Source organism: Liolophura sinensis, chromosome 13 (assembly GCF_032854445.1).
Source record: "Liolophura sinensis isolate JHLJ2023 chromosome 13, CUHK_Ljap_v2, whole genome shotgun sequence".
In the NCBI taxonomy this organism is placed as follows: domain Eukaryota; kingdom Metazoa; phylum Mollusca; class Polyplacophora; order Chitonida; family Chitonidae; genus Liolophura; species Liolophura sinensis.
In genome coordinates, this window is record NC_088307.1 from 2,132,838 (window position 1) to 2,159,493 (window position 26,656).

The following is a 26,656-nucleotide window of genomic DNA, read 5'->3' on the forward strand; positions in this document are numbered from 1 at the left end:
GTTGATACTGCCTTTTATTTATTTATTTACAAAAATTGTATTACACTATATTGACACAAATAGCCTAGATTAAGCTACTGCCATGTAGCAGGTACCTGACCAACAAGAGAATTTGTGCATACAACACTAATGGGTCTGTGATCCACCAGCTGAAGCAAGACTAACATGTATTACAGATGAGTCAGCCAACAGACTGAGAAACTGATTGGGTGTGCTTTGTCTTAGGCTTTAGACTGTACGTGGGAAGGTCTGCCAGCAACCTGCAGATGGTCGTGCAGATGTTTCCTCTCACCATAATGCTGGCTGCTGTTGTATAAGTGAAATATTCTTGAGTACGGCCTAAAACACCAATCAAATAAATAAATAAATTTTCATACTTTATACATAATATATATCAACATCAAACTATGTTAAACACACTGCACTCAACTGAGTTAACAGTGCATTTATCTGACTTTGGTTTTCGTCAAGAACAGTTCATGCATTCATTCAATCATTCAATCACTAGTTTAGCTGCAGTGAGTGAAACCAGCCAGAGCCCAGAGGAAATCACTGCACTGTACAATGTACGTGGTAAAGCTCCTGACATAAGGCTAGCCAAGCCACACAGAGATGGACCTGAATACAGTACGCCAGCCGCTTTCAACCCAGACATGGACCTGAATACAGTACGCCAGCCGTTTTCAACCAGTTGTCTTCCACATCCCAGGATCACAATACTGTCTTAACTTCACTGTACAAGGTATGTGGTAAAGCTCCTGATATAAGGCTAGACAAGCCACCCAGAGATGGACCTGAATACAGTACGCCAGCCGTTTTCAACCAGTTGTCTTCCACATCCCAGGATCACAATACTGTCTTAACTTCACTGTACAAGGTATGTGGTAAAGCTCCTGATATAAGGCTAGACAAGCCAACCCAGAGATGGACCTGAATACAGTACGCCAGGCGCTTTCAACCAGTTGTCTTCCAAGTCCCAGGATCACAATACTGTCTTAACTTCACTGTATAAGGTATGTGGCAAAGCTCCTGATATAAGGCTAGACAAGCCACCCAGAGATGGACCTGAATGCAGTACACCAGCCGCTTTCAACAGTTGTCTTCCAAGTCCCAGGATCACAATACTGTCTTAACTTCAAAACAGTTTACCAAGCTAAAATTACAACTTCCCTTCCCTCAACTTATTTTTGCTTTTTTAAATACTTTGAGCTAACATAGTATTTGAAGACAAAATTTGATAATTAGCCTTTAAGTTCAAATCTAAGTTCAGAACTAGTAGAACAAGACTGACTTATTACACAATGTAAGATGGCTCAGGGATCCTTGGGTCTGAACAACTCATTGGGAAGTTCTAGAGGCGAGACTCCACAACTGTACATTAATATCAAATCAGCTTTGAAACAAACTGATCTATTAGCACAACACTGTTAGCACAAAGTAATGAATGTGTAATCTCACCATGTCTGCCAGGTACTCGGTGGTCACGTCAAAGATCATGGGGAAGGTGACACGCACCATCTCCTTACTGCTGTCACTGTCTGGACACCAGCTACAACAACAACCAACATCTTCACAACCAACCAACATGGAGTTACTCATCTGAGGTACCAGCACACCTACAAGCACTCAGAACAATTACACATAACACATAAGGCCGCCTGGCTGCTGAATCACACAAAAATGTGTGACCAACACATCACAGTTCCATCACTGTTTGACCTCATGTATAAACTATTATGCCTATTGTATAAACTATTATGCCTATTGTATAAACTATTATGCCCATTGTATAAACTATTATGCCTGTTGTATAAACTATTATGCCCATTGTATAAACTATTATGCCTATTGTATAAACTATTATGCCCATTGTATAAACTATTATGCCTATTGTATAAACTATTATGCCTATTGTATGAAATATTATGTTTCCTAAGTTTTACAACATTTTCTTGGACATAAATCCTGCTTCTAAACTGGAAACTGTTCCACAGACTTGTTATGTTTTAAACAGGATACTGTCACTTTATATCAACAATTTACCAAGGGAGACAACTGTATCATTAGAGATAACTTACGTCACAAGATCAGCAGCAAATCGGACCAGTGAGTTCAGGCAGTGACGAATGGACGTGTTCACAGTGAACTCTGACTGGCCTGTAGAGGGGAAAAAAATCACATTAAAATTGTACAATTACAAATTATTTAAAAAACGGTTAGTATTATGCTTGTGGGAAGCCATAATGCACACTTCATTGGTCATGAGCGCCACTGTCACAGTGAGTCTCTTGGAGCTATGGTGGGCCCCCACAGATGAACCGTGAAAAGATTTAACCTACTTCACATGGTTATTAGTTAAAACCTCTCAGTCAACCTGAAGAAGGATGGTGGTCAGCCTGAAGAAACCCACCACACTTTGATGTCAGACAAACATGTACGACAAACCTTTCTCTGAACTAGCAGGAGATGGATTTGAACACACATAGGCCACTTTCAGCAGTTAAAACTTTTGGCTATTAAAGAAAACAAGGCCAACTACTCAACTTTCAGAGCTACATTTTCCTGCAGTGCATATGCGCACTCCTTTGTGATGAACACCATGTGTGCTAGTCTGCGGCATTCATCAGTCCTGATCCTCGTGAACTATGCTGATCACCGTTCAAGCTGTGATCTTACCAGTGCCAACGTGGCGATATGAGCACTGTGTATAGCACTACATGTACTGTGATCTTACCCGTCACTAGGAGCTGTGGTTTACCTGACAATGTGGCAATATGAGCACTGTGTATAGGCACAGCACTACATGTACTGTGATCTTACCCGTGACTAGGAGCTGTGGTTTACCTGACAACGTGGCAATGTGAGCACTGTGTATAGGCATAGCACTACATGTACTGTGATCTTACCCGTGACTAGGAGCTGTGGTTTACCTGACAACGTGGTGATATGAGCACTGTGTATAGGCATAGCACTGCATGTACTGTGATCTTACTAGTGACTAGGAGCTGTGGTTTACCTGACAACGTGGTGATATGAGCACTGTGTATAGCACTACATGTACTGTGATCTTACCAGTGACTAGGAGGTGTGGTTTACCTGACAACGTGGTGATATGAGCACTGTGTATAGGCATAGCACTGCATGTACTGTGATTTTACCCGTGACTAGGAGCTGTGGCTTACCTGACAACGTGGCGATATGAGCACAGTGTACAGGCAGAGCACTACATATACTTCGATCTTACCCGTGACTAGGAGCTGTGGCTTACCTGACAACGTGGCGATATGAGCACTGTGTATAGCACTACATGTACTGCGATCTTACCAGTGACTAGGAGCTGTGGCTTACCTGACAACGTGGCGATATGAGCACAGTGTATAGCACTACATGTACTGTGATCTTACCAGTGACTAGGAGCTGTGGTTTACCTGACAACGTGGTAATATGAGCACTGTGTATAGGCATAGCACTGCATGTACTGTGATTTTACCCGTGACTAGGAGCTGTGACTTACCTGACAACGTGGCGATATGAGCACTGTGTATAGCACTACATGTACTGTGATCTTACCGGTGACTAGGAGCTGTGGCTTACCTGACAACGTGGCAATATGAGCACTGTGTATAGCACTACATGTACTGTGATCTTACCGGTGACTAGGAGCTATGGCTTACCTGACAACATGGCGATATGAGCACTGTGTATAGCACTACATGTACTGCGATCTTACCAGTGACTAGGAGCTGTGGCTTACCTGACAACGTGGCGATATGAGCACTGTGTATAGCACTACATGTACTGTGATCTTACCGGTGACTAGGAGCTGTGGCTTACCTGACAACGTGGCAATATGAGCACTGTGTATAGCACTACATGTACTGCGATCTTACCAGTGACTAGGAGCTGTGGCTTACCTGACAACGTGGCAATATGAGCACTGTGTATAGCACTACATGTACTGCAATCTTACCAGTGACTAGGAGCTGTGGCTTACCTGACAACGTGGCGATATGAGCACTGTGTATAGCATCCAGGTAACTCTCACCAGGTAGGATGTCGTTAGCGAAAGCATTCCTCTGAAGCAGAAAAAAAAAACATTAACTGTAACAATAATCTTCTGAAAAGGCTGCTACATATAAAACAGGCAGAGAAGGATATATGTGTATATGTTCTATTCCCTTCATTAAATTAAATTAAAAAAAATAACATAAAATGTCATCAGGAGTTCTTTTACTTCTTTTTGGAATTTGCCCCAGGAATCTGTTCCACAATGCAGTATAGGCATAAAATGATTCAATAATCACCTTAGCCTGAAAACACCTTCTACTGGGTGTGGCAAATGTAACGCCATAGCATTAAAATGATGTTGTCATTACAACCTCTACGTGACACGAAGCCTTGATTGGGTAAAAACAAAGCCACTACACTCACCCAGCTGCCGATACTAGGGAACTCATTCCCTGCCCCGGTGGCGTTCCACTTCTCAATGACACTCCTGACGGGGAGGGGCAGTGACGACATGATGCCCACCCCCAGGACAGACACCCGTGATGCTCTGCTAGAACCGATACTGACCACGGTTCCAAATGCCTTCAACTGATCAGGGCTGGGAGGTTCATCCCCTATCTGGGGCACCTGGCTTAGCAGGCAGGACCTGAGGGTAGGGGAAAACCCAAGAAGGTAAGGCACCACAGATATCATTCAACACTATAGTGCTGCAAACCTTCATAATTATTTAATTTATTTATCTGTTTAGAGTTTTACACTGTACTCAAAAATATTTCACTTCCTTTACGGCATTATGGTGGGAAGGGGCTGAGTCCAGGGGGGAACCCATGACCATCCACAGGTCTGACATTAACAAATATTATTTTTAATGATTATCATACCATGTTTTAGGACAATTTACAATGTACCAGATTGTGGATGTCATACAGAAAGTGGTTTAGGTAAAATTCATCTCATTGGTTAGGGTAACACTTTCTGAGTACAACAAAGATTCTGGCTCTGCACAACTAAACAGAGCACATAAAAAACAAATGTACTGTATATGTCATCAGATTTCCACCACAACAAATTAACAGCTGCCAGGGTTGACCAAATGACAAGAACATCAATGGCTGAAGTTAGCTGTCAACATATCTCTCCATCTCACTTTGTCAGTTGGTTAAATTTATCATCTACCTTTGAACATCAGCTACTTATTTATTTCTTCACTTATTTGATTGGTGTTTCATGCCATGTGCAAGAAAATTTCTCTTATATGACAGCGGCCAACATTACGGTGATAGGTAATCGTTCAGAGCTTGGGGGGAAACCACAACCATCTGCAGGTTGCTGACTGACCTCCCCAACTGAGAGGAAGCCAGCTTGAATCAGCCAATCAGTTAAAGAAGGACCGGAGCACAAGATGACATGAGCTTTTTTGAGGGATGTTGCAGCTTATCTGAACTTGCACTTAATGCTTACCAAAATTTCTCAACCTTTTTGTATATGAAAGAACATCCTCAAGTTGATTTTTCAGACAAAACTACATTGGTTGGATTGGTCAATTTGAGGGCTTCACCCTTTTAATTTTATCAGTCCGCATTGACTAATGCATTCAGGATATACTTGAATAAACACCTTACAAACATGTGAAAAAATTCGCAGATAGGGATCTCTGTGAACCTTTCCTCTGAGGAATTACAGTACATGTTCTCCTTCTGCTTGCACATGTCAATATTTCCCTTATCAAGAGCCTGTAGGCTTTGGCCTGCACAAGTCAGTATTTCCCTTATCAAGAGCCTGTAGGCATTGGCTGCACAAGTCAATATTTCCCTTATCAAGAACTTGTAGGTTTTGGCTGCACATGTCAATATTTCCCTTGTCAAGAACTTGTAGGCTTTGGCCTGCACAAGTCAGTATTTCCCTTATCAAGAGCCTGTAGGCTTTGGCTGCACAAGTCAATATTTCCCTTATCAAGAACTTGTAGGTTTTGGCCTGCACAAGTCAGTGTTTCCCTTATCAAGAGCCTGTAGGCTTTGGCCTGCACAAGTCAGTATTTCCCTTATCAAGAGCCTGTAGGCTTTGGCTGTACAAGTCAATATTTCCCTTATCAAGAACTTATAGGTTTTGGCTGCACATGTCAATATTTCCCTTGTCAAGAACTTGTAGGCTTTGGCCTGCACAAGTCAGTATTTCCCTTATCAAGAGCCTGTAGGCTTTGGCTGCACAAGTCAATATTTCCCTTATCAAGAACTTGTAGGTTTTGGCCTGCACAAGTCAGTATTTCCCTTATCAAGAGCCTGTAGGCTTTGGCTGCACAAGTCAATATTTCCCTTATCAAGAACCCGTAGGCTTTGGCTGCACAAGTCAATATTTCCCTTATCAAGAACCCGTAGGCTTTGACCTGCACAAGTCAATACTTCCCTTATCAAGAACCCGTAGGCTTTGGCTGCACAAGTCAATATTTCCCTTATCAACAGCCTGTAGGCTTTGACCTGCACAAGTCAATACTTCCTTTATCAAGAACCCGTAGGCTTTGGCCTGAACAAGTCAGTAATTACCTTATAAAGAGCCCTTAGGACTTCCCTTATCAAGAACCCGTAGGCTTTGGCCTGCACACGTCAGTAATTACCTTATAAAGAGCCCATAGGATTTGCCCTGCACACAACAGTATTACCTTATAAAGAGCCTGTAGGCTTTGGCCTGCACACGTCAGTAATTACCTTATAAAGAGCCCATACGCTTCAGCCTGCACACGTCAGTAATTACCTTATAAAGAGCCTGTAGGCTTTGGCCTGCACACGTCAGTAATTACCTTATAAAGAGCCCGTAGGCTTTGGCAGTGAACAGGTCAGTGATTACCTTATAAAGAACCCATAGGCTTTGGCAGTGCACATGTCAGTAATTACCTTATAAAGAACCCGTAGGCTTTGGCCTGAAAATGGCAGTAATTACCTCATCAAGAACCCATAGGCTTTGGCCTGCACATGTCAGTAATTACCTTATAAAGAGCCTGTAGGCTTTGGGAGTGCACGTCAGTAATTACCTTATAAAGAGCCTGTAGGCTTTGGCCTGCACACGTCAGTAATTACCTTATAAAGAGCCCGTAGGCTTTGGGAGTGCACGTCAGTAATTACCTTATAAAGAGCCCGTAGGCTTTGACCTGCACACGTCAGTAATTACCTTATAAAGAGCCTGTAGGCTTTGGGAGTGCACATATCAGTAATTACCTTATAAAGAGTCCGTAGGCTTTGGCCTGCACACATCAGTAATTACCTTATAAAGAACCCGTAAGCTTTGGCCTGCACACGTCAGTAATTACCTTATAAAGAGCCCATAGGCTTTGGGAGTGCACAAGTCAGTAATTACCTTATAAAGAGCCCGTAGGCTTTGGCAGTTCACACGTCAGTAATTACCTTATAAAGAGACTGTAGGCTTTGGCCTGCACACATCAGTAATTACCTTATAAAGAGTCCGTAGGCTTTGGCAGTGCACATGGCAGTAATTACCTTATAAAGAGCCTGTAGGCTTTGGCCTGCACACGTCAGTAATTACCTTATATAGAGCCTGTAGGCTTTGGCCTGCACACGTCAGTAATTACCTTATAAAGAGCCTGTAGGCTTCAGCCTGCAAACGTCAGTAATTACCTTATCAAGAGCCCGTAGGCTTTGGCCTGCACATGGCAGTAATTACCTTATAAAGAGCCCGTAGGCTTTGGTCTGCACATATCAGTAATTACCTTACCAAGAGCCCGTAGGCTTTGGCAGTGCACATCAGTAATAACCTTATAAAGAGCCTGTAGGCTTTGGCCTGCACATATCAGTAATTACCTTATAAAGAGTCCGTAGGCTTTGGGAGTGCACATGGCAGTAATTACCTTATAAAGAACCCGTAGGCTTTGGGAGTGCGCATGGCAGTAATTACCTTATAAAGAACCCGTAGGCTTTGACCTGCACGTCAGTAATTACCTTATAAAGAGTCTGTAGGCTTTGGCACTGCACATATCAGTAATTACCTTACAAAGAGCCCGTAGGCTTTGGCCAGGAGAAATGTGGCAGGCAGTAAGTCAACTGCGATGATCATCGTCGTGTATGGGTCTGTGTCCTCCTGGTGGTGGAAAGCAGAACCAACATCATAATAATATGTTTTGTTTCCAAATAAATCTTAAATACAAGCGAAACCATGAACACCTCAACTTAATTTGAAGTTAAGCAATCGTTTTTACCTCACTGAAGAATAACTCATAAATCTACAAACAACAATCACAAAGAAAGTCTGGCATGGTTTGATTAACTACTTGGGGACTGACCATGGCTTTGGAGAAGGCCTCATCAAGGGAGACAAGGACAAGGGAGATGACTGTAATAAGCAAATAACCTCCCCCCACTCTCCTACCACCACTACTACCACTGCCAAATCAGGCATGGTTTGATTAACTACTTGGTGACTGACCATGGCTTTGGTGAAGGCCTCATCAAGGGAGACAAGGACAAGGGAGATGACTGTAATAAGCAAATACCCCCCCCCCCCCCCACCCCACTCTCCCACCACCACTACTACCACTGCCAAATCAGGCATGGTTTGATTAACTACTTGGTGACTGACCATGGCTTTGGTGAAGGCCTCATCAAGGGAGACAAGGACAAGAGAGATGACTGTAATAAGCAAATAACCTCCCCCCACTCTCCCACCACCACTACTACCACTGCCAAATCAGGCATGGTTTGATTAATTACTTGGTGACTGACCATGGCTTTGGTGAAGGCCTCATCAAGGGAGACAAGGACAAGGGAGATGACTGTAATAAGCAAATAACCTCCCTCCACTCTCCCACCACCACTACTACCACTGCCAAATCAGGCATGGTTTGATTAATTACTTGGTGACTGACCATGGCTTTGGTGAAGGCCTCATCAAGGGAGACATGGACTAGGGAGATGACTGTAATAAGCAAATAACCTCCCCCCACTCTCCCACCACCACTACTACCACTGCCAAATCAGGCATGGTTTGATTAATTACTTGGTGACTGACCATGGCTTTGGTGAAGGCCTCATCAAGGGAGACAAGGACAAGGGAGATGACTGTAATAAGCAAATAACCTCCCCCCACTCTCCTACCACCACTACTACCACTGCCAAATCAGGCATGGTTTGATTAACTACTTGGTGACTGACCATGGCTTTGGAGAAGGCCTCATCAAGGGAGACAAGGACAAGGGAGATGACTGTAATAAGCAAATAACCTCCCCCTACTCTCCCACCACCACTACTACCACTGCCAAATCAGGCATGGTTTGATTAATTACTTGGTGACTGACCATGGCTTTGGTGAAGGCCTCATCAAGGGAGACATGGACTAGGGAGATGACTGTAATAAGCAAATAACCTCCCCCCACTCTCCCACCACCACTACTACCACTGCCAAATCAGGCATGGTTTGATTAACTACTTGGTGACTGACCATGGCTTTGGTGAAGGCCTCATCAAGGGAGACAAGGACAAGGGAGATGACAGTAATAAGCAAATAACCTCCACCCCCCCCCCCACTCTCCCACCACCACTACTACCACTACCAAATCAGGCATGGTTTGATTAACTACTTGGTGACTGACCATGGCTTTGGTGAAGGCCTCATCAAGGGAGACAAGGACAAGGGAGATGACAGTAATAAGCAAATAACCTCCCCCCCCCCCCCACACTCTCCCACCACCACTACTACCACTACCAAATCAGGCATGGTTTGATTAACTACTTGGTGACTGACCATGGCTTTGGTGAAGGCCTCATCAAGGGAGACATGGACAAGGGAGATGACTGTAATAAGCAAATAACCCCCCCCCCCCACTCTCCCACCACCACTACTACCACTGCCAAATCAGGCATGGTTTGATTAACTACTTGGTGACTGACCATGGCTTTGGTGAAGGCCTCATCAAGGGAGACATGGACAAGGGAGATGACTGTAATAAGCAAATAACCCCCCCCCCCCCCCACTCTCCCACCACCACTACTACCACTGCCAAATCAGGCATGGTTTGATTAATTACTTGGTGACTGACCATGGCTTTGGTGAAGGCCTCATCAAGGGAGACAAGGACAAGGGAGATGACTGTAATAAGCAAATAACCTCCCCCTACTCTCCCACCACCACTACTACCACTGCCAAATCAGGCATGGTTTGATTAACTACTTGGTGACTGACCATGGCTTTGGTGAAGGCCTCATCAAGGGAGACAAGGACAAGGGAGATGACTGTAATAAGCAAATAACCTCCCCCCACTCTCCCACCACCACTACTACCACTGCCAAATCAGGCATGGTTTGATTAATTACTTGGTGACTGACCATGGCTTTGGTGAAGGCCTCATCAAGGGAGACATGGACTAGGGAGATGACTGTAATAAGCAAATAACCTCCCCCCACTCTCCCACCACCACTACTACCACTGCCAAATCAGGCATGGTTTGATTAACTACTTGGTGACTGACCATGGCTTTGGTGAAGGCCTCATCAAGGGAGACATGGACTTTAGAGATGACAGCATCCAGCAATGTAATGGTCGTTATCCCTGGTAACTCCTTCTGAGGCAGGGTCACATTCTGACCAATCAGTGGGAGGACAGCAATCTGCAATGTACAGTACAATCATGTCAGTTAGGCTCATTCCAGGATATATATTTTATTTCTTCTGATCAGTGCTGAACACCGTAGGCCACACCAATTAGTTTTTATTTTACAGTCAGAAAGAACAGATTTTCAATGTGGACAGCGGCTGCAAAAAAAACAAAATAAAAACACATGAACATTGTGGGAAACGTGAACTAACCAGCAAAGTGTTCCTTACATTGAAAGCCTTGAGAAAAAGAAAAATCATTAAAAAAAAAAACAAAGAAACACCAAAATAAAAAAAGGGGACTTTCAATCTTATTTCCATTCTATTTTGGAATTTTATAGTGTCAGCTTGCCCCTAAAACACAAGAAACAATTAGTGTGGCCAAAAAAACTCAATAATTTTTCTATAACTTCATCTATATGGTGACAGTCCGATTTACGGTTGCCGGTAAAAACCAACCTGTTAAATCTGCTGACAATCACCTCAGCCAAGCTGTGAACGCAGGAAAACCAACCTGTTAAATCTGCTGACAATCGCCTCAGCCAAGCTGTGAACGCAGGAAAGCCTCACTGCTAAATAGCAAGACAATCACAGTGCCCCAATGCTTTAGACCCAGGAAGGGCCTCACTGCTAAATAGCAAGACAATCACAGTGCCCCAATGCTTTAGACCCAGGAAGGGCCTCATTTCCTCTTTGATTCAGTGATTCATATATTACAATACAGTCAAAGATTATTTATCTCAGCATTTGACAGAGGAAACCAAGACTCATGACAGAGGAAACCATTACAAATCAAAAAGTATCTTTTACGGCAAATGGCAGAGATAAGGGACAGATTTGCATAAGAAACCAACAGCATCTGCCGGTAAAATGAGACAAAAACAAAAGAGTGTAAATCTTCAACCTTTTCACCCTGTTTGTGTCACTAAAGATGCAAGCTTCGTAAAACTGTACAGATTATTTCTCTACACCCCATAGTTCTCTCAGGATGTTTCAAAATATTCGTCGCAGTGGTGGTTGAAAAGGTTGAAGAACTGGTGTAGTGCGAAAACTTACCTGACCCTGTAGGAAACTCATGGCCAGTTTGACATCGTACATAACGTTGTTGGCCTGTTTGTTTGCCGCTGATATCAGACCATCAGCTTGTTGAGTTGTCAGTCCCTGCTTCACCAGGCAGTCCTACAAAGACAAAAATATCTATACGTTTATCCAAACGTCTCATAAAGATAACATGCTTTCACAGGTCAAGGAATCATGGCGAAAATGTTTTCAGCTGAAATAATTAACCAATATACAATTATTCAAATTTAACGACTACAAGATGCATTAAGTTTGAACGCAAATGCCAACATTTATTATTTATATATACTGTAAATATTCTACCTTTTTCTACCACTAAAGCCCAGTGGAATTTAAGCATATAATTACTATGAAATTACTATAAATTGTTTCTCTACACCGATTGGTTCTCTCAGAATATTTCAAAATATTGGTTGCAGAGGTGATTGAAAAGGTTGAGGAATTAAGGTAAGTAAAATGTTAAGATTTCCTTCATTGATACAAGCGTAATTGTTAGATATCACTTTTGTTGTTTACATTTCACATCTGAAAGAAAGAAACATCTTGTTTTATGAAGTTCCAAGCTGAGCTCAGCCGAATAATGTCATGATACAGTTCAGCCAACTTTAATATTCCTACGCCACACAACAAGGCCAGGTTCTGTACAAGATGCCATGTATTTATTTATTTGATTGGTGTTTTTACGCCATACCCCAAAAATGTTTTGCTTATACGATGCCCATTATAGTATGTGGAAACCAGAAAGAGCCCTAAGGAAACCACTGACCATCCGCACTGTGAATGCTGAATAGCATAAATACTACTCACTCAAGCAATATTCATGGCATTTAACCTTCACTGTGCAATATTCTCAGAAATGTTTCTGAAATAAAAGGCAGAAAAAAGCACTAATAATGACAAATATTTACGAATCAGGCATAATTTGCTTTAACTCAGCAGGATGCATGGAATTGCCTACCTTAGCCCAGCCTGAAAAGGCCTTGTGGCCAAGCCGCGGGGCCCAGCGCAGAGTGTGATGGAGGCAACCCTCACTCATCTTGACGGTGCCAGACTCCAGCAATCGCAGGTACTGTATAGATGGAGGCAGGCAGGACAGCAGGCGCCACGTTATCAGCATGTGGTAGTGTAGAGAGGCCGTGTCCTAGACACATACACAGGAAGGTCAGTTAAGAATGAATGAATGAGTATGACTTTATAACATCGGGGGATATTATGGCTTACAAATACTAACTATAGTCGACCCAGACACCTGAAAGTCTATGCTAAAAGTAGCTGATTAAGATATGTGAAGTTATATAAATCTAAACTTCCTCATCTTGCTTGATTCTGAAGGATTTTTTTTTTTTTTTTTTTTTTGATTGATGTTTTACGCCGTACTCAAGAATATTTCACTTATACGACGGCGGCCAGCATAATGGTGGGTGGAAACCGGGCACAGCCCGGGGGAAACCCACAACCATCCGCAGGTTGCTGGCAGACCTTCCCACTTACGGCCGGAGAGGAAGCCAGCATAAGCTGGACTTGAACTCATAGCGACCACATTGGTGAGAGGCTCCTGGGTCATTACGCTGCGCTAGCGCGCTAACCGACTGAGCCACGGAGGCCCCGATTCTAAAGGACCACTTGATCTTACAAAAAATGATTTGATGTGTTCTTAGAAGTTAAGAGGACATTTTTCTAGAAAAATTTATCATAATTTATCACATTTATTTGCATCTGAATTATTATATTTTTGGGGAGGCAGGGGAGATTTTCAGGTCATATACCATTAGCTAAATTGCAAGAAAAAAGTTTTGATTGATAAAAAACTGTATTTACATGTTTTTCTTTCTACATTCAAGAAATTTCTGACACACATGCTAGTATATTCAGCTGTCTTTATCAAACCCCATAAAATATTTTAAAAAATTCTGTACACCTTCATTTTGTTGAACTTACCAAAAGCGTAAGTTTCTCTTTTGACTTGTCACACCTGGCTCCAGCCATTTGCAAGTTTATCACTGACAGGTAGAGCTCATCATAGTTCAGGGATTCACTGGTAGACAACAGAAAACTGCTAGCCTGTGAGAACATAACAAACATTGTTTCAGTTACTGCTAAAACTGTGTGGCCCTCTCCATGGCAGACCATTCAAATCTATCTCATCTACACTCAGATGAAGACAACAGGTTTTCTGATACAAGTGAAAAGTGTTAGCCAATGAATGCTTCTTTCAAGCAAAATATCTTGGCAAGCCAGTAAAAATTTTCACTGGTTGAAGTGGAGGTGTGTCTTCATTGATAATCACACAACTGACAGAGATATATGGTGTCACCCACTGAGTCTGGCATTTTCAATGAAATGTTTATTTATCTATTTGATAAATAAATCAAGAATATTTCACTTATATGACGGCGGACAGCATTATGGTGGGAGGAAAGCAGGCAGGGTCCAGGGGAAACCCACGACCATCTGCGGGTTGCTGGCTGACCTTCCCATGTACGGCCGGAGAAGAAGCCAGTATGAGCTGGACCATGGAACACACAGCAACTGCATTGGTGAGAGGCTTCTGGGTCATTACGCTGCGCTAGCGCACTAACCAACTGAGCCATGTAAAAATGACTTCAGCAATACCTGCCCAGAAGTGAACCACAAAAAATCTGATGTCTCCAAACTTTAAACTTGATCTCCACCAAAGAATTTGGTAAACTCTGGCCCTTATCTACAATTCCACTTCGTCCAGTAAGTTTACAACAACATGCCCCAGCTTATCACAGTACGGTCGTGTTAGTTTATCTTTCTGGATTATATTAATTAGCCATCTGTATCTGTTTTGTAAGCCTGTTCAGCAGAGTTAGCAGACAGAAGGCTATGGGTCTCTGCCCGAGGAGAGTAGCACACCATGTACTCTGCATTGTTATGCATGTTTATACCAAATTGTTATAGCAGAGTATACTGTGTCGCCAAAAACACTCACCAGTCCGTCTATTTTTGGTGCTTCCTGTGTGTTCATATCTGTCGGGCCAATGTTGTAAAACCTGGGCACGAAACTGCCAACTACAAATGAAAAGAATGACAGAACAATTTCACTCAATGAATCCACAAAATATAAATCGCTAGTTCACAGAAGTACATGTCTTTAATTTCAATTCAACAAGAATTTACTGTATTCTACCAAATTTACCTATTTCATTGAGTTTTAGACTGCACTCAAGGATATTTCACTGCCACGTCAGCAGCCAGCATTATTGTGGAAGGACAACGATTAGGCCTCAGGGAAACCTTCGGCCATCCACAGGTTGCTGGCCGGCCTTCACACACATGAACAGAGAGGCATAAGCTCGACTGGAAGTCATAGCGATTGCATTGGTGAGATGCTCCTTGATAACTGTGCTGCAATAACACACTAAAAGTTTGATTTTTTTGTCTTTCCAAAAAGGATAAAAAACCTTGTCATCTTTACTCTTATTTTGTCCATCTTTCCTAATATTAATGAACAGAAAGTCAGTGTGAGGAAAGGATACCTGTAACCCTACCTTCAGTCGCTTCTTTAGGGGTCAGGTTTCGTCGAAAGTTTTCCTCTACTTCTCGGCAGGCGAAAAACTGAGTTTCCTTTTGTCCATCGGTTGTCTCCCCTTGATGAGGCATTGTGTGGATGCTGAACAAGTTCCACTGAACCTAGAGTATGATGCAGTAGCAGACAAATGGTCTTCAACCACTAGATTGTGCAAAAATACCTAACAAAAACCATTTCTGATGGGGTCTTTATTTCCCCCAATTTATAAATGGACATGAATCCATTTTTCAAGATTTGAGACACATTATTAACACAACAATATTTTGTGGTGAAAAAAAAAATGTATCCAGTTGACTGAATACATGGAGACATGGCTGGTAGACTGATGTTAACATATCTATACTTAAGTAAAGCATTCACTTAAAATTCTTGAAATCCATTGTCTGCATGAAGTTTCTTCACTTCATCCTTAAACTGATTCATCAGGAAACAAAAACAATTATCAAAACAAACATTAAATTTCAAAATGGAAATATTGAAATGTTTTTCCAGGGGCTGTTAACTCACATGTTCTAGGAGAGCTCCAGGTGGGTCGTAAAAGTTTCTGAGCAAGTAGTCAAACACCAGCAGGAGTCGTGACAACGGCAAAGGGATGCAGTTCTCAAGCTTTCTGTAAACACAGAAATACACATTTATTTTTGAATAATTTAATTTTCCCCGAATTTACGCTTGTAAGGCGCAATCCGATTGGCCAAAATGAAGCCACGCCCACATAGGACCTTTTTCTACGAACAGAACTGAAAGACACATCATGTAAAACAACAAAACACTCGAGAACACTGTAAATATATCTGCTTTCGTCAGTATTATATTCACATTCATAAACAGGAGCATCAGTACAAATTGGATAGGAAATGGATAGTCTGGGATGACAGTTTAAACAATAGTCCCTAACTCAGTATATGAGCTTGATCACAAACACTCAGACGAGCTGGGCGAGTGCGAGTGCTCACCAAAAACAAAGCCAGTTTGATCAAAATCACTTTCCAACTGATGCTTAAAGTACACACTGTTGGTTTTGGATAACCAGTATGTTTGAAATACACACTGTTGTTCTTGGATAACCAGTATGTTTAAAATACACACTCATGTTTTGGAATAACGAGTATTTTTGAAATACACTCTCTTGTTTTTGGATAACCAGTATGTATGAAATGCACACTCTTGTTTTTGGAGAACCAGTATGTATGAAATACACACTCTTGTATTCGGATAAATTCAAACAGTGTGTTAGAAATACACTCTCTTGTTTTTGGATAACCAGTATGTTTGAAATACACACTGTTGTTTTTGGATAACTAATTGTTTGAAATACACACTCTTCTTTTTGGATAACAGTGTGCTTGAAACCAGTCAATCCTTACTTGCTGTTAAGTGTCACATTTCATTACATGTATTTATATAAGATGGGTATGATTTTCAGGAGTGCCAAAAACTGATGAACTTTTCCAGATGTGATGCACAGATATGAGACAATGCCAGTGGCCACACAAGTGTTATCATCTGCTAGTGTTGGATTCCCCAAGGAATGGCTCCACAAACCAAGGCTCCACAAACAGCAGAGGAATCCAAAAACTTCCTGTCCACGGTCAGGATTGAACCAATATCTTGTGTGTTTTTTTGTGTGTAAATAAGAATAAAAAGAGAATATCTTGCAGATACTAAATCCCGACCCAACTTGGTACTGAGCCCATGCTTCCTGCTTTATTTATTTATTGATTTATTTATTTCGTTGAACACCTTATTCAGAAATATTTCACTCTTCCACCGTGAGTTTTAGGGTTGGAGAAAACAGTAGCCTGCTTGCATGATGCCCTTTTTGCCTTAAGTGCACATAACTACCATGCCAACCAGTAGTTAAAGACTTGGAGTTGCCATGATACCTAAGTGCACATAACTACGAATGCTTCAGTCCAGTAGGCCCCGGAGTGCTTAGACTAAAATTACTGGCCTTTAGGCAGGTAATTAATGAACTTTCAGAGTTAACTCAATGGGTATTCCATATTGTTCATTTACAGCAAACTTCATGTAAGCTCACCCTAACAGCCCTAGGTCACCCAGAGCTGATGACCACTTGTGGTCACCCAGAGCTGCTGACCAATTGTGGTCACTTAGAGCTGCTGACCACTTGTGGTCACTCAGAGCTGCTGACCACTTGTGGTCACCCACAGCTGCTGACCACTTGTGGTCACCCAGAGCTCTTGTGGTCAGCCAGAGCTGCTGACCACTTGTGGTCACTCAGAGCTGCTGACCACTTGTGGTCACCCAAAGCTTATGACCACCCAAGAACAGCAGACAGTAGGGAATGTTGTGAATTTCCTGTCAGAGGATGGGACTAAACTAGCCATAGAGGTTTCCAGCCAATTCCGGAAACATAAACATACAGATGTGTGGACTAATAATGTGAGAAAAAAGAGAAACTATGTAATCCTGTTACAATTACATGTGTATTGGCTACAGAGAGCAGACCAGATGTCCCAAAAATTAAAACAAATAGGCTACCACTCGGCCATGACCTGACAGCATCATACCTGTTTGAAGTTGTGTTAACCCGCCATTCATCACCTGTCATTGCAGCCTTACCTTGGTTCTATGGCAGCCACGGCACAGATGCTCTGCGAGAGCTGTAACAGAAGCTGTTTCTTCTGCATTAATGGCAGACTGTGGAAGAAGAACACTAACAGCTGTAGGTGCTCCACATTCAGATCTGCAGGTGAGAGAGAAAGGCAGCGGCTGTCAGTATAGGACATAAAACTATCAACATGTAACTGTTGTTTAATGCCATACTTGAGAATTTTTAACTTAAACGATGATGATCAGCTTTATGGGGGGACAGAAACAGTGCCTTGCATATCCTAGCAATTGCAAGGCAAGCACCTTAACCACTGGGAATAGACCCATTCCCAAAAAGGTCACAAATCAAACTGTCATACAGATACAATGCTTATGTGTATTCATTTTAACTTCCAAGTCATGCATATTCTTCACAATCACACTAAAAACAGAGTCAAATACAATGATAGGCCCAAAATACAATAATGTCGTATAATCTTACCCTCAAAGAACTCTGTTCTGTTGTCAAAGTTAAGAACGGCGCTCTTGAGCGTAGTGAGGAAGCGGACCCAGATACTGATGATAGCAGCTTCACTCTGACTCTTCACAATTTTGTTTTCACGCTCCTTCTGCTGCTTCAGCAGAGTCACCTCCGCCAGAACAGCCAGGGTGCGAGGGTACACTGTCAGGGGCCAGGCGTCTACAGAGGATGGGCTCACACCAAGCTGGTTCAACAGACTCTCCTGTAATGCAGAGGTGGGTGTATTGAATGACCAGACAGGCAAACACACAGAGAGATAAAGAACTGGCTGGGGGTGGTGGGGAGGTAGGGGGGAGTGAGGAGTTGGGTTGAACAATAAACTAGTCATATCACCACAGTGTCTCTTCATAGAAGGGAAGACCCAATGTATCTAACCCATAATGCCACTTATTCATGATGCTACCTCACTGGAAACACTATGCCGAAGACACCAGATATGACCCCAACTGACCCAGTCACAGATTACCGGTACTGACACAGGGCTGCACAGTACTTCACCTGTCCACATTCAACAAGATTACTAAATTTGGAAGATTTGGGTGGTTAAGGCCTTAACAAGACAGACTTTGGGGAGAGCTGAAAAAATGTGCTAAACGAAAAATTCCACATTCACACTATATCAGCAATTTCACAGCTGTACTCTGGCAACAACTACACTGTATGACTGAAAGCTGACACCTGAAACAATCTCAAAACATTTCCAAGCTTGTGACAATTCAAATCCTCTTTACCATTATCCATCAATGCCAATAAAATCTGCAGCATTAAATCATTCCTTTCTAAGTCTAAATCACATCTATGAATGAAATATTTGGTCACCCAATTCTGTAGAGTTTCCATGTGGTATATCTACGCTTATCTCACAAAAAATTGAGCTAATAATTAACTAATGACTCACAAAGCCTTCCTTACCTGTAAGGGGTCTGACAGTATCTGCGTCGCGATTAGGCCATGGTTAAACTTAGCCAGTGCCACAGACAGGTCATCGAAGACTTTCTCTGAAAATAAAACAGAACTGGTATACTAGTGTATACAATGTATATACCTCAATATTTTAGTACTTAAGCCACAATGAACAGAATGACAATTCAAAAACATTTACATATGCCTTACTTAAAGATTCTTACACTGACCACATTGTCAGTGAGTTATTCCCTTCATCACAGTTTTATACACGTGCCATTATCTTTGAGTGACTATTCAACCTTGGAAGTTTATAAAACTATTGCTGAATATTCTTTGATCTGATTTATGTTTAACAATATTCCCATGAAACTGCAATACGTCACCGAGCACTCCCTGCCTACAGTTCTTAACCTTTACACGGACTGAAACAAAACCAGTGCTGTAAGGTCACAACTTTGCTGTATAGCTTACTTGTTTCACAACCCACTTTATTATAAATGTGTGACAGCGGAATCAACAATGCCAGTGATCTCATGACTATAGGATGGGTTACCTGCCCCTGGTCTAGAGAACTCTTCATCCAGCCACTGTATAGCAACTGTGTGAGAGCAGAATGAAATATGCCAGTGATCTCATGACTATAAGATGTGTTACCTGCCCCTGGTCTAGAGCACTCCTTATCCAGTTCCCGGATCACCAGTCCTAGGCATGTCATGTGGTCGGGTGTCAGGGCAGATCTGCCAACAGATTACACATACAAATTGTTAGTTCTGTTTACCTGAGGTTTAACGTCACTTTCACTATCACTTTTACACTGTAATAATGGGGTCTTTTTTCACCAGGCTGTTCCAAATATCACTAACTTCACAATGCTACCTCAATAGAATGCAATGCAAAAGACACCAGGCATGACACCCTAACTCAGTCAAACCACAGACACTGGTCCAACAATTACCGGGTATACTAAAAGCTAAGCATTTATTTATTTATATTTATTTGATTGTTGTTTTACGCCGTACTCAAGAATATTTCACTTATACGACGGCGGCCAGCATTATGGTGGGTGGAAACTGGGCAGAGAAAGGGGGAAACCCACGACCATCCACAGGTTGCTGACAGACCTTCCCATGTACGGCCCGAGAAGAAGCCAGCATAAGCTGGACTTGAACTCACAGCGACCGCAATGATGAGAGACTGCTGGGTCATCACGCTGCGCTAGCGCGCTAACCAATTGAGCCACTTACGCTCCACTAAAAGCTAAGATATACTATAGAAAACTTTTATCAACTTTTCATCAACTTTTATCGCCATAAAATCTTTCGCTCATGAAGAGCATACTAAAACCTTAGCCACTGATGATAAGTTTCATGACAGAACATAGGAACACATATTTCATACACTGGCAAAGGTTATGTGTACTTTCCTTTATCAAAACAAACATTCAGTGAAAAAAAAAGGCGAAAAAACATTTTAATTTTTCGGACTGATTTCTATGCTAATGTCCATGAAAAAACACCCTCTCCCAACCCCCACTACTACCTCCAAACAAGAAACATTCAGTTCTCTCTACTTATCATTAAACTTAAATGTGCCTCTACCTGTATTTATAAAATCGCCACAAATAAATGAGTGCACTTACTTCAGCAGATTCTGAACCACAGGCGATGGAGCGTTCACCAGGTAAGTGTTCATGAAGTTGAGAACATCTGCTGCCAAGCCCACAAACTGGAATGTGAAAGGCAGTTATAAACATCCAAACCCTTAGCTAAGCTTGGATTCTTTTTACCCGTGTATTTTAAGGTTTTCTATAACCTCCGCGTTTACCACATGGTTGGAGAAATTTACCTGGATTACAGAGTGACTTGACTACCACGGAATGCACATAGCCTTTATTCAACTGATACTTCTTTCTGATGTGTAAAGTTGTTAAATTACATGTTGTATTATTCACCACATTAACAGTCACATTTTCACATGAAAAATGCATGTCCAAACAATGCACGTCCAAACAATGCACGTCCAATCAACATTTTCAAGCATAACAATGCATGATTCTGCCTTACTGAATCTTCAGTAACATAACATGTTACAATGACACCAGTAGATCAATTCTCCGTTGGATTTTTGGCAATGTCTGAACTTAACCTAAAACATGTTCTCACAAATCAGAAATTCATTTACAACATTACCAAATACAGATGAATTAACAAAACCAAGAAAAAAGAATGCAATGTTCTGAGAAACAAAAGGACAATGGTAACATTGGGTGTTTCAGTAAAACCCAGCTGAACAGAGAACCCTCCATCAAGTACATGGACAAGGGCAAAAAGAAAGAATAATTCCATTATGGTTATAAGCCTGTCACTAACAGAAATGCACACAAATACAATGACAATACATACAAATATATACCAATATTTTCACTGAGCAACAACCCGATACATCACAACTATAAAGAGGTGTCTTACCCCATCAGGCTCTCTCTTGTCTGGTATGAAGCTACAATGTTCCCCCGTCGCTGTACTGCCGGGCACGCTTGCCCCCAGAGCTGGCAGTGCCCTCGTCCAGCACAGGTGGGGGTGGGGGAGGGGTGTTGGGACTGTGCGGGGTCAGACGGGGACAAGGTCTCCTCAAACCAATGGCCCAGGATAGGCTCTGAATCCTCATCTGTAAGTTAGCACCGACAAACAGATCATCAAATTATGTACCACAAAAGAATGCATGTGACTTTGAGTGACATTACTTTTTCTGCTCTCTGACTGATCATCTACACATACACAGATTGTTTATTCTCAGCAAAGGTTCAGTAATTCGCATAAAAAGGACATACATACAGACAGGGATTCCTTCCTATACCAGCTTAAATTTGAATGCGTCTTTAACCAGTTTGTAATGTTCATCAAAATGAAAGACTACATTCCCTCAAGGCGGTGTGTGATTGCAAGAACTCACCGTCCTCCTCACTGCTATCCTCAGAACTGCTGAAGTCATCCTCGTAGTATGTGTTAGAGTCGGAGGACGTGGCGCTGCTCTCCGATGTCTCTGAGCCCTGCTTCAGGCGATGTAACAGTGTGGCCTGTTGATTTAAAGCACGGTATTTGTTAGACAGGTCTCCACGTGCACCAGCTGGCTAGCCGTAGCAGAGCGCTCTTATTTTTCTTAACACTTTTAGGGATGAGACAGACAGTGGGATGAAAAAGAGGGAACTGTACATCACACTCATAATTTTGTCATTTTTAGCATTTCTGAATTAAATTCTGAACATTTTTCTGATTGGTTTTTTGTATTAATAAGAGGAATTCCTCCCAAAAGAGGACGAATCTCATGGCTGCACATTGCAAGTAAGAACTGAACTTCTTCAGGGAATGATTATGCAACAACGCCACATTCTGTGAGAGGAAAACCTGCCAGTACCCCCAATAAAGGAAAAGAAATCATTAACAATGCAAAACTTATGCACGACGCAGACATTTTCCACCAGTCCACACTACGTCAGCACTGCAAAGTTTTCGCTTCTCAAACGCTGATCGAACGATATAAAATTAATATCCACTCGATTTTTTATCATATAAAAGTATATAATATCTCAGCAAACGTCCTACGCGTTAGTGTCACCATAGTTCTTAGGAGAAGCACTGACCTTCCTAAAAGTGACCAGGACAAGATTAAGGAAGAGGTCAGTCAGGTTTAGGCCACTGGTCAGTTTCTCCACTCTCTCCCAAGCGGAATTCGTCTGATTCACTGAAAACTTCACTCCACGTTTCTGAGGTTCTAGTTCCTGGAAGCAAACAGAACGCGGTTGGGCAATTTTACAGAACATAATACCCCCTGCTCTACATTTGTCCTATTGATTCAATTAAACAGTGCATTTCCAGAAACAAATGAAGACCACAAAATACTAAAACTGCTAAAACTGCCAAAACTGACATTTTCTCAGCAGAAATCACACCACCTTTTGAACAAATGAAATCTCAAAACACATTTCTTAAGATGAAAAGAACTATTGATCTCAAGCACACTGGATATTATGCAGCGTGTTGGCGGTTTCAAAACAAAGCATCTCAAAATGATTTATGATTTATATTTACTTAAACATTACCTTTTTATCATTACACAAGCCATAGGTTACCAGGGGTTACCAGCTCCCTGCTGCCGGCTACTTCTGTACATAATGGAGCAGCTACCTGCTGCCTGCAACTTCTGTACAGAATGGAGCAGGTAGCTGCTGCCTGCAACTTCTGTACGGAATGGAGCAGCTACCTGCTGCCGGCTACTTCTGTACGGAATGGAGCAGTGACCTGGTGCCTGCTAACTCTGTACAGAATGGAGCAGGTAGCTGCTGCCTGCAACTTCTGTACGGAATGGAGCAGGTAGCTGCTGCCTGCAACTTCTGTACGGAATGGAGCAGGTAGCTGTTGCCTCCAACTTCTGTACGGAATGGAGCAGGCAGCTGCTGCCTGCAACTTCTGTACGGAATGGAGCAGTGACCTGGTGCCTGCTACTTCTGTACAGAATGGAGCAGTGGCCTGGTGCCTGCTAATTCTGTACACAGTGGAGCAGTTACCTGCTGCCTGCAACTTCTGTACGGAATGGAGCAGGTAGCTGCTGCCTGCAACTTCTGTATGGAATGGAGCAGGTAGCTGCTGCCTGCTAACTCTGTACAGAATGGAGCAGCTACCTGGTGCCTGCTACTTCTGTACAGAATGAAGCCGCTACCTGCTGCCTGCTACTTCTGTGCAGAATGGAGCAGTGACCTGGTGCCTGCTACTTCTGTACAGAATGGAGCCGCTACCTGCTGCCTGCAACTTCTGTACACAATGGAGCAGGTAGCTGGCTACTTTGACCAACATATTCTACTTCATTTAAATCTCAAGTCTGGTAGCTGGCTACTTTGACCAAACCTCTTATTCTACTTCATTTAAATGTCAAGTCAGGTAGCTGGCTCTTTGACCAAACCTTTTACTCTACTTCATTTAAATCTCGAGTCAGGTAGCTGGCTACTTAGACCAAACCTTTTACTCTACTTCATTAAAATCTCAAGTCAGGTAGCTGGCTACTTTGACCAAACCTTTTACTCTACTTCATTAAAATCTCAAGTCAGGTAGCTGGCTACTTAGACCAAACCTTTTACTCTACTTCATCTAAATCTCAAGTCAGGTAGCTGGCTACTTCGACCAAACCTCTTACTCTACTTCATTAAAATCTCGAGTCAGGTAGCTGGCTACTTTGACCAAACCTTTTACTCTACTTCATTTAAATCTCGAGTCAGGTAGCTGGCTACTTTGACCAAACCTCTTATTCTACTTCATTTAAATCTCAAGTCTGGTAGCTGGCTACTTTGACCAAACCTTTTACTCTACTTCATTAAAATCTCAAGTCAGGTAGCTGGCTACTTTGACCAAACCTTTTACTCTACTTCATTAAAATCTCAAGTCAGGTAGCTGGCTACTTAGACCAAACCTTTTACTCTACTTCATTTAAATCTCAAGTCAGGTAGCTGGCTACTTAGACCAAACCTTTTACTCTACTTCATTAAAATCTCGAGTCAGGTAGCTGGCTACTTTGACCAAACCTTTTACTCTACTTCATTAAAATCTCAAGTCAGGTAGCTGGCTACTTTGACCAAACCTTTTACTCTACTTCATTAAAATCTCGAGTCAGGTAGCTGGCTACTTTGACCAAACCTTTTACTCTACTTCATTAAAATCTCGAGTCAGGTAGCTGGCTACTTTGACCAAACCTTTTACTCTACTTCATTAAAATCTCGAGTCAGGTAGCTGGCTACTTAGACCAAACCTTTTACTCTACTTCATTTAAATCTCGAGTCAGGTAGCTGGCTACTTAGACCAAACCTTTTACTCTACTTCATTAAAATCTCGAGTCAGGTAGCTGGCTACTTAGACCAAACCTTTTACTCTACTTCATTTAAATCTCAAGTCAGGTAGCTGGCTACTTTGACCAAACCTTTTACTCTACTTCATTTAAATCTCAAGTCAGGTAGCTGGCTACTTTGACCAAACCTTTTACTCTACTTCATTAAAATCTCAAGTCAGGTAGCTGGCTACTTTGACCAAACCTTTTACTCTACTTCATTAAAATCTCAAGTCAGGTAGCTGGCTACTTTGACCAAACCTTTTACTCTACTTCATTAAAATCTCAAGTCAGGTAGCTGGCTACTTTGACCAAACCTTTTACTCTACTTCATTTAAATCTCAAGTCAGGTAGCTGGCTACTTTGACCAAACCTTTTACTCTACTTCATCTAAATCTCAAGTCAGGTAGCTGGCTACTTTGACCAAACCTTTTACTCTACTTCATCTAAATCTCAAGTCAGGTAGCTGGCTACTTTGACCAAACCTTTTACTCTACTTCATTAAAATCTCAAGTCAGGTAGCTGGCTACTTTGACCAAACCTTTTACTCTACTTCATTAAAATCTCAAGTCAGGTAGCTGGCTACTTTGACCAAACCTTTTACTCTACTTCATTAAAATCTCAAGTCAGGTAGCTGGCTACTTAGACCAAACCTTTTACTCTACTTCATCTAAATCTCAAGTCAGGTAGCTGGCTACTTCGACCAAACCTCTTACTCTACTTCATTAAAATCTCAAGTCAGGTAGCTGGCTACTTCGACCAAACCTCTTACTCTACTTCATTTAAATCTCAAGTCAGGTAGCTGGCTACTTCGACCAAACCTTTTACTCTACTTCATTTAAATCTCAAGTCAGGTAGCTGGCTACTTTGACCAAACCTTTTACTCTACTTCATTTAAATCTCAAGTCAGGTAGCTGGCTACTTTGACTAAACCTTTTATTCTACTTCATTTAAATCTCGAGTCAGGTAGCTGGCTACTTTGACCAAACCTTTTACTCTACTTCATTAAAATCTCGAGTCAGGTAGCTGGCTACTTAGACCAAACCTTTTACTGTACTTCATTAAAATCTCGAGTCAGGTAGCTGGCTACTTTGACCAAACCTTTTACTCTACTTCATTTAAATCTCGAGTCAGGTAGCTGGCTACTTTGACCAAACCTTTTACTCTACTTCATTAAAATCTCAAGTCAGGTAGCTGGCTACTTTGACCAAACCTCTTATTCTACTTCATCTAAATCTCAAGTCAGGTAGCTGGCTATTTTCCAAGGGTAGTTTTTCTGCTCAAAAAGATAATGATAGCCAAGAGACAGAGAGTCTGATTGTTTGTCTGGACCACTCAGACTTATTTCCGCTTACCTTCATGATACTACCCTCCACCTGTAAGTCCTCAAGCAGCAGGGACAGGAGCTGTATACAGTGGGTGCCCAGGGCGACAGAGAGCACACCAAACCCTTGGAAGCTGGGGGACAGACAACACAAAACCGCACAGTCAGCGCACAGTACGGGGTCCATACCACAATCCTCTAAGCAGTAACAATAGGTAGTCTTT

The 26,656-nt window shown here is 42.1% G+C and overlaps 1 protein-coding gene across 1 annotated transcript in view; it reads right to left on the reverse strand.

Moving 5' to 3' along the window:
- The window catches only part of LOC135480391 (E3 ubiquitin-protein ligase UBR4-like), a 161,080-nt gene that overhangs the window by 126,372 nt on the left and 8,052 nt on the right, over positions 1-26,656 (reverse strand). The window contains 23 exon segments of the mRNA XM_064760220.1: positions 1,459-1,549; positions 2,079-2,157; positions 3,995-4,076; positions 4,432-4,654; positions 8,003-8,094; positions 10,478-10,615; positions 11,658-11,780; positions 12,640-12,822; positions 13,620-13,742; positions 14,638-14,717; positions 15,197-15,338; positions 15,745-15,847; positions 17,821-17,944; positions 18,293-18,533; positions 19,244-19,329; positions 19,892-19,974; positions 20,877-20,962; positions 21,706-21,739; positions 21,741-21,847; positions 21,849-21,904; positions 22,190-22,313; positions 22,878-23,015; positions 26,464-26,566. Coding sequence (XP_064616290.1) covers positions 1,459-1,549; positions 2,079-2,157; positions 3,995-4,076; positions 4,432-4,654; positions 8,003-8,094; positions 10,478-10,615; positions 11,658-11,780; positions 12,640-12,822; positions 13,620-13,742; positions 14,638-14,717; positions 15,197-15,338; positions 15,745-15,847; positions 17,821-17,944; positions 18,293-18,533; positions 19,244-19,329; positions 19,892-19,974; positions 20,877-20,962; positions 21,706-21,739; positions 21,741-21,847; positions 21,849-21,904; positions 22,190-22,313; positions 22,878-23,015; positions 26,464-26,566 — 2,641 coding nt within the window.